Source organism: Miscanthus floridulus, chromosome 7 (assembly GCF_019320115.1).
Source record: "Miscanthus floridulus cultivar M001 chromosome 7, ASM1932011v1, whole genome shotgun sequence".
Taxonomy (NCBI): Eukaryota; Viridiplantae; Streptophyta; class Magnoliopsida; order Poales; family Poaceae; genus Miscanthus; species Miscanthus floridulus.
In genome coordinates this window covers 22583876-22590975 of record NC_089586.1, presented here as the reverse complement: position 1 = coordinate 22590975, position 7100 = coordinate 22583876, and the positions used below count along the sequence as shown (strand labels likewise).

Genomic DNA, 7100 nt, shown 5'->3' with positions numbered 1-7100 from the left:
CAAGTCGTGTGGCTTTCGATCGAAGTTTCGATGTTGAAAGGCGGCATTGCAACCAGGCAGTCACACACTCACACTCACACAGCGCGCCGCCGCGCCCAAACAAAATCAGCGATCGATCACCTGACAATCGCGTCGGCCATCCGATTTCTTATTCTGAATGAGGATTTACATCAGTGTTTAATTTGTCACGAAAAAGAGGCCGTCGTCGTCAAGATATAACTAATTAACCCATTTGCCACGGTGAAATTTATAAATAATTAATAACCCGTCGATCCTGCCGTCGGATCGTCGATGCACGCGCGCGTGTACTACACTTTGTGGCGTCGTCGTCCTATTGGACAGTAGTACAAGAATAGCCACGGTAGCCCGTGGGCTGTCTGTTGGGCCAGCTAGCTGTTGCATGCACACAGACACAGCCAGCCGCGCGCGCCTGGACCAAAACGATGAGCGCGGCTGGACGAGACGACCAGTCGATCACACCGGCGCCAGCCCGTGCTTGAGCGCCGCGTTCCAGACGACGTCGATCCGGTCGACGTCGATGGCGCCCACCTCGTGGTGGTCCCATCCTTCGAGGAAGTGCACGACGCCGCCGGCGTGGCACGCGTGCACCACCCCGCGCTCCATCGTGTACTCGCAGGAGCCGAGGCCCTGCACGTCCTTGGGCAGCCTCATGGCGGCCAGCTTGCCGTAGGTGCAGTCCCGCCGGAAGCCGATGATGGGCGGCACCACGAACTGGTGGAAGTGCGTCCCCGACGGCGCCCACCGCTGCTCACGCGGCGACAGCCACTTGCCCACGATCCACGTCTGCAGAGGCGTTACCGTATATTATCTGTTCATCATTAACGTGCAGGGCGCGCAAAGGTTCATCATGGAAACACTGTACTGTACCTTGCAGTTCTGTGCGGCCTGGTACTTGGTCACCTGCACGAGGTACTGCTGGAACTCCGCCGGCGCCTCCCTCTGGATCTTCACGAACCTCTCCGACGACATCGTCAACATCTGAGATATTGACGTACGCAACAGGTTTAGCGTCTGTCCATACCATGGCGAGTCTGAGATCACTCGTATCGATCGATGCCGAGTACAGTGGCGCATGTGTATTACCAGGACTCTGATCTTCTTCCTGCAGAGGTAGAGCGCGATGGCCCTGCCGAGCTTGGAGGTGGCGCCGGTCATGAACACTTCCTTCACGTTGCTGGGGATCTCGTTCAGGATCACGGCCGCCGTCAGCGTGTTGCCGTGCACCACCCTCACCCGCAGGTCCGGGTGCTTGTTCACGAACAGGGTGCCGCCTCCGTTCAGCGCCTCGTTCTGATGATATGTGATATAGATGGATACAGAGACAGACAGACACAGTACAAAATGGGATGTTTCAAGATGAAAAACTGTTCCAAGCTGCGCTCCAAGATTCAAACATGGATATTAACTCGCGGTAGATTATTTTGTATTACTACTCCGCACTGTGTATACGTGGCCCATGCGTTTCTAGCTAGGCGAGCCATGAGGGGTTTTCCACATGCAAAATTAACCCGCGGTAAAATTAGGGTCGGTTTGAAATACGAGAATTTCACAGGAAATGCGACGTAATCAGTTCATTTTCACAGAAAAACACAGGAATGGGAAAAAATCCCCGTGTTCCAAACATGCCTTAGACTGTCTCCAATAACGTTACCCAGACTCAAAATGAGGCGTACACAGTGTTTTGGGTAGCAAGAAACACGGTCCAACAGCACACCCAGACAGAGTACCCATTTTGCATTCCACCCGAAACGAAACGCAAATAAGCGTCTCCCAGGGAGACGACGCAAATGTCTGACGCCCGTAGTGGTTGGACCTTGGCGAGGCACGGCCGGCTCGGCTCGGCGAGCCCGTGGCGGGGAGCCGCCGGCGCTTCCAGATGGGTCCATGGCGGGGCACGGTCGGTGGGGCAAGGCGGGTCCGTGACCGGCGTAGCCAAGCGGCCAAGCGGGACCGCGGCGGGGAGCCGCTGGCGCGGAGAGGAGCGGCCGCGGCGAGGAGCAGCCGCGCGGCCCAGATCCGGCTCCCAACGGTTCGAGGAGGGAATCCAGGAACTCGGCGCGCTCCCGCATGACGTCGACGGTGACCGGGAGCTCAAGGCGTCAACGTCGGTGCGACGGGTGGCGTGCTCGCGCTCCATGTTGAGGAGGCTGGGGCGCACGTAGAGGGAGGAGGATGGGTGGCGCGATGGCGCCGGCCGGGGGGAGTGGCGGTCGGCTTGGGGCAGCGCGGATCTGGAGCTGCCGCCTTGGGGAGAGAAGAGAGGGAGAGATCGAGCAGAGAGAGAGGATAGGGAGCAGGGGAGGACTTGCGTAGACCATTGGAGAAGACATTTTTTTGCGTCCGTGACTCATTTACTATCCATGACCTAAATTATGGAATAGATGTCTAGCTGAGTCTATAGTGTCGGAGAAAAAATGCGGCACGCGCAATACTGACACCCCGATTGGATTCCCATGCCATGAACGAGAACGACCCGTCACGGACTCGAGGCACGAGTACAGTACAGCATGACCCACGGCCGTACCTGCTGCCACGCGCGCTTCCCGTGATCTGGGTGGCCGTTCCGCTGGCGTCCACGGCGGTGCGCGACAAGGACGGCGGGCCAGCGGCAGGTTCCGTCGCTTTCCCCCGCGCGCCAGTCGCCGCCTCGCCGAGGTCTCTCTCGGTCGACATCAATGGAGGCTGTTGCCCGCGCCCCTGGCCAGCCTCTCCTCCACACACACACGCTGACACGCCCCATAGGGCCACGCGTTTCGTCGCGTCCTCGCGTGGCGTGGCCATCTCGCCGTCGCCGGCCCTTCAATTCATTGCGCCCACATGCATGCATCCCCGTCGAGTAGTTGGAGGATGGATGCCAACACCACTCATCTCTCGCACTCGCAGCCAGTACTGTACAGGTACTGCTGCTTGTCCATACGGGCAACACGTGATGGGCAACAGAGTGAGGGCCGGGCCATCGCGCGCGTCGCATGATCAATCAAAGCGCGACGAAAAACGAAGCAGGCAGATGGGACACAGCTACGCTATCTCATACGTACTCCTATACTGTATGATTATGCATGGGTTGGGGTTGGCGTGCAACCTGTAATAAACGAGAGCTGCTAGTATTTTTCTTCCACAATAAATCAGCTTTATCTAGCCTATCAGTCGCAGAACCCATCATCAGCTTCTCGGGAGCTGTTTAGCTCATTTATGGTAAGAGAAAAATACGTGAGCTGACCTTGTTGAGCGCGGCGAGGCTGAGCACCTTGACGCCCATCCTGTCGGCCCGCAGGATGGCCAGCTCGATCTGCTTGTTGATGCCCTTCTTCGCCGCCGGCAGGAAGTACTGCACATCACAATCACATCACATCGGCACCGTTCACTTCCGGTGACATCCGAATGAAGCAGCCAGCGGCGGACATACAAGCCAGCGCCATTAATGAGCAAAGCAAGCTCGATCACCGTAGTAGTACCTGGAAGCCGTAGCGGGGCACGGACCAGGTCTGGTGGAGCTGGCCGCGGAGGCAGTAGAAGCTGACGACGAAGGTCTTGGAACAGCACCACATGAGGAGCATGAAGAAGAAGGCCAGCGGCCAGAACGGGAGCAGGAATAAGTGGTTGGCGAACGGCCTGGCGCTCAGCGACCGCAGCGTGAACGGCACGTGCATCGACGACATGATGTCCACCACGTGCACCAGGAACACGAACCCCGGCGTGCCCAGCGCGCCGCCGCCCGGCTCGCCGTCGTACGCGGCCCGCTGCAGCGACCACGCGCTCTCGTCCAGCGTCCCGCCCAGCCAGTCCAGCGCCGGCATGAACAGGCAGAAGTTGCCGCGCCGCTTGCGGTGGTGGAGGCTCAGGTACCTGCCGCAGGTGCAACCGATCGAATTAGAGTTGACGAAATAATTAATTACTGCTAACTTTTAGTTACCCCTACGTACAGTAATCACCATCAGGTTGGTGGTCAGAGCAAAATCCATGGCGACAGACAGCTTAGGAAAAGGATAATGACTGCCGCGAAATAAATGACACTTGCAATGCAACTATGCAAGATTCCGGTTCCTTGTCAAGTTTAGGTACTGTCCCCCACAGCTTCATTAATTTCGGCCTGTTTTGGTCCTTCGTTCTCCTAGAATCCTATCCTACTAGCTGCTGTCGTGTCACAATGCATACTACTACTCTTAACACTGTTAACACATAACAGGACGTTAATTATTTTCTTTTGTCTGCCATGTCAACGTCTTTGGAGATAACAATATCTATAATAATTTTCTATAAAATTTGTTAAATATAAACCTTAATTTAATCTATACTTAAGATTATACTCTATGTTTCTCTCTCTATATATAATAATGTTAAGCTTTTCTTTACGGTAGTGTAGTGTAGTGTACTCACGAAGGTGTGTAGAGGATGTATCTGAGCAGCGGGAACGCTTCGAAGACCCTGGGCGACACGATCTCGACGTTGCTGTAGCCCATGGCGCGCAGGTAGTCGAACGCGAGGGCGTGCACGTAGACAAGGCCTATGGACCCGGCCCCCACCAGGAAGGCCCCTGCCAGCGGGGCCCCCATCACCAGAGTCAGCAGCAGCACCTCCAGCGGCGTCCCGAACCCGGCTGCAAGCAACAAATGCAATGAAAGTACGTACTCCCATTATTACTGTACCGATCATTATCAAAAAGTTTTGGGATGTCACATTAACTGTCACGGCTATCTTATGAGTGTTCGGATACTAATAAAAAAAATAAATTACAGAATCCGCAGGAAATCGTTAGACGAATTTATTAAGTATAACTAATTCATTATCAGCACATGTGTAACTGTAGCACTTTGTTGTCAAATCATGAACTAATTAGGTTTAAAAGATTTGTCTCGTAAACTAGTCGTAATCTGTATAATTAATTATTTTTTAGTCTATATTTAATACTCTGTGCATGTGTCCAAATCTTTGATACGACATGATATAAAGTTCGGGTGAAAACTAAATAAGGGCTAAATACTGTAACGACAGAAACAGTAATGAGATCTCAATATTAATGGCGCAATGATGGCCGTCGCCGCACCTGTCAACGGATGGGTGACTCCCGAGGAGTGGTGCGCGGCGTGGTAGCGGCCGAAAAGCGGGGCCCCGTGGAGGGCCCGGTGGGCCAGGTAGAAGACCGGCTCTGAGAAGCCCACATGCAGCAGCAGGGCGACGGCCCACCCACGGGCGTCCCACAGGCAGAGCTGCCGCAGGCCCGGGAGCAGTGGGCTGTTGACCACCGTGGCCCCAATCAGCGTTTGCAGCACCAGAAAGTTGTCCCTGCGGGGGCGGGGGCGGGGGCCACGGTCAGGAACAGTCACTGACACGTCACAAGACTCACAAGCCGCCTCCAGGCTCGAGTCCGGACAAATACATAGAGTTACCGAATTACAGTCACTGACACGTCACAAGACTCACTGTGCCAAGAATTACAGCAACCGATGATATGCAGACTACTACTGCGGCTTTTGTTATGGACGTGCAGACAGCTTTGCTTATTATAGAGCAAGTACTCCTACAGTAAATTCTTTTTTTTTTACCTAAGTATGGTGAGATGAAAATGGAGAGAGAGAAAGTAGTACACTTATAGGAAAAAAAAGGAAGGAAACAATATATTTTGGGGCCTTCAAACTCCTAGGATCGACGACTGCGAAAATCAAACTGAGTAGATGCTGCTAGAGTCGTAGAAGCTACTAGCTCAACTGCTATAGCCGTAGTCGTTGCATCAATACAAAGTGTGCCCCATGCATCCACACATTTTGGATGACTCCAGACTCCAACAAAGCTTGTTTGGTGCCGCAAGACGGAAGGAAGATGCCCATGCAGCTGCAGCCAGAGACTGAAGAAGGTAACGGGTGCTGTCTAGTCTATACACATGCATACACTCACCAGTCCCACTCGGCGTCGATCTGGCGGAAGTCGACGCCGTCGGCGACGACGCGGCGGCGGCGGGTGAAGAAGAGCATGTTGCCGTAGGTGAACCAGAACTGGTAGGTGAGCCCCCGCACCACGAAGAGCAGCAGCAGGTGCAGCCACCAGGAGCCCAGCGCCAGCGGCAGGGCCCCCTGCTCCCGCCATTCTTGCACCACCTTCCACACCAGAGGCCCCAGCACCGCGTACTGCATAGCATATATGTGCACAAACATGCATGTCAACAAAGAACTACTTGTAGAAATAAACAGGATTGGTTACAAAGATGCATGAACATGTATATATATATGCACAAAAGTGAAGGGCAGGAAGGGAGAGTCGAGCGTTGTTGCCTTGTAGTTGCCGAGGCTTGCCCATGGCCAGGAAGAGAGGGGAGCAGCCATGGATGCTGGTTCTGGCCTTTAGAGACGAAAGAGGCAACACGGTGCACTGTCTAAAGTACTGGAGGAGTCCAGCCGGGAGAGAGAGAGAAACAGACACGTACACCTATGTGTAGTCGTGCTTGGCTGCTCTCTTCGTCTCTCCTCTGCGTGCTCCCGGCCGGACGCCACACACAGCCTAGTACTTATAAGCAGAGGAGGGGAGGGTGGTGGTGGTGGTGGTGGCGGCGGCAGTGGGCAAAACAAAGACAACCAGCGGGGCCAGCTCGCAGTCGCAGTTCATTACAACGCAAAAATCTTAAAGGCGCGGCGATGATGGACATCTATCCAACACCGGAATTTCTCTGCCATTATTCGACCAGCAGCAGCCGTCTTAACTTAACCATGGTTAGCTGTTGTAATAATATAAGGGGAGTATCCAACATGGTTCATCGTCACTAATGTCCTGTTCGCTTGGCTGATAAGTCATGACTGAAAGTACTGTTGGCTGATTTCTTGTGAGAGAAAAATACTGTTCGTTGGCTGAAAAGTATGACTTATAAGCCAAGCGAACAGGGCGCAGCAGGTTGTTTGTTAGCCGTTGAGGTCAGGTCATGGCGGCAACGCAAAAGAAGTCAAACGTTTGTTAGGTGTAACTGATATACTACACACGCATAGAAACCGACTACCCATGGGTGCAGTGCAGTGCGGCCATGATGACGCACGCACGCGGTGGTTGCAGCTCGATCGACGACGACCGATCGGGCGGCGGGCGGGCGGTCTGTC

The 7100-nt window shown here is 54.3% G+C and overlaps 1 protein-coding gene across 1 annotated transcript; it reads right to left on the bottom strand.

Annotated features, from left to right (window-relative positions):
* Positions 1-220: 220 nt before the first annotated feature.
* On the bottom strand, positions 221-6509 carry LOC136466716 (very-long-chain aldehyde decarbonylase GL1-2-like). The gene is made up of 9 exons (XM_066465213.1): positions 6288-6509; positions 5914-6143; positions 5066-5304; positions 4399-4618; positions 3477-3867; positions 3242-3349; positions 1105-1311; positions 889-999; positions 221-804 (listed from the first exon to the last, which is right to left on the bottom strand). Exons 1-9 carry the CDS (start codon positions 6336-6338, stop codon positions 475-477), a joined length of 1887 nt encoding a protein of 628 aa, XP_066321310.1. The 5' UTR covers positions 6339-6509; the 3' UTR covers positions 221-474.
* Positions 6510-7100: the final 591 nt, after the last annotated feature.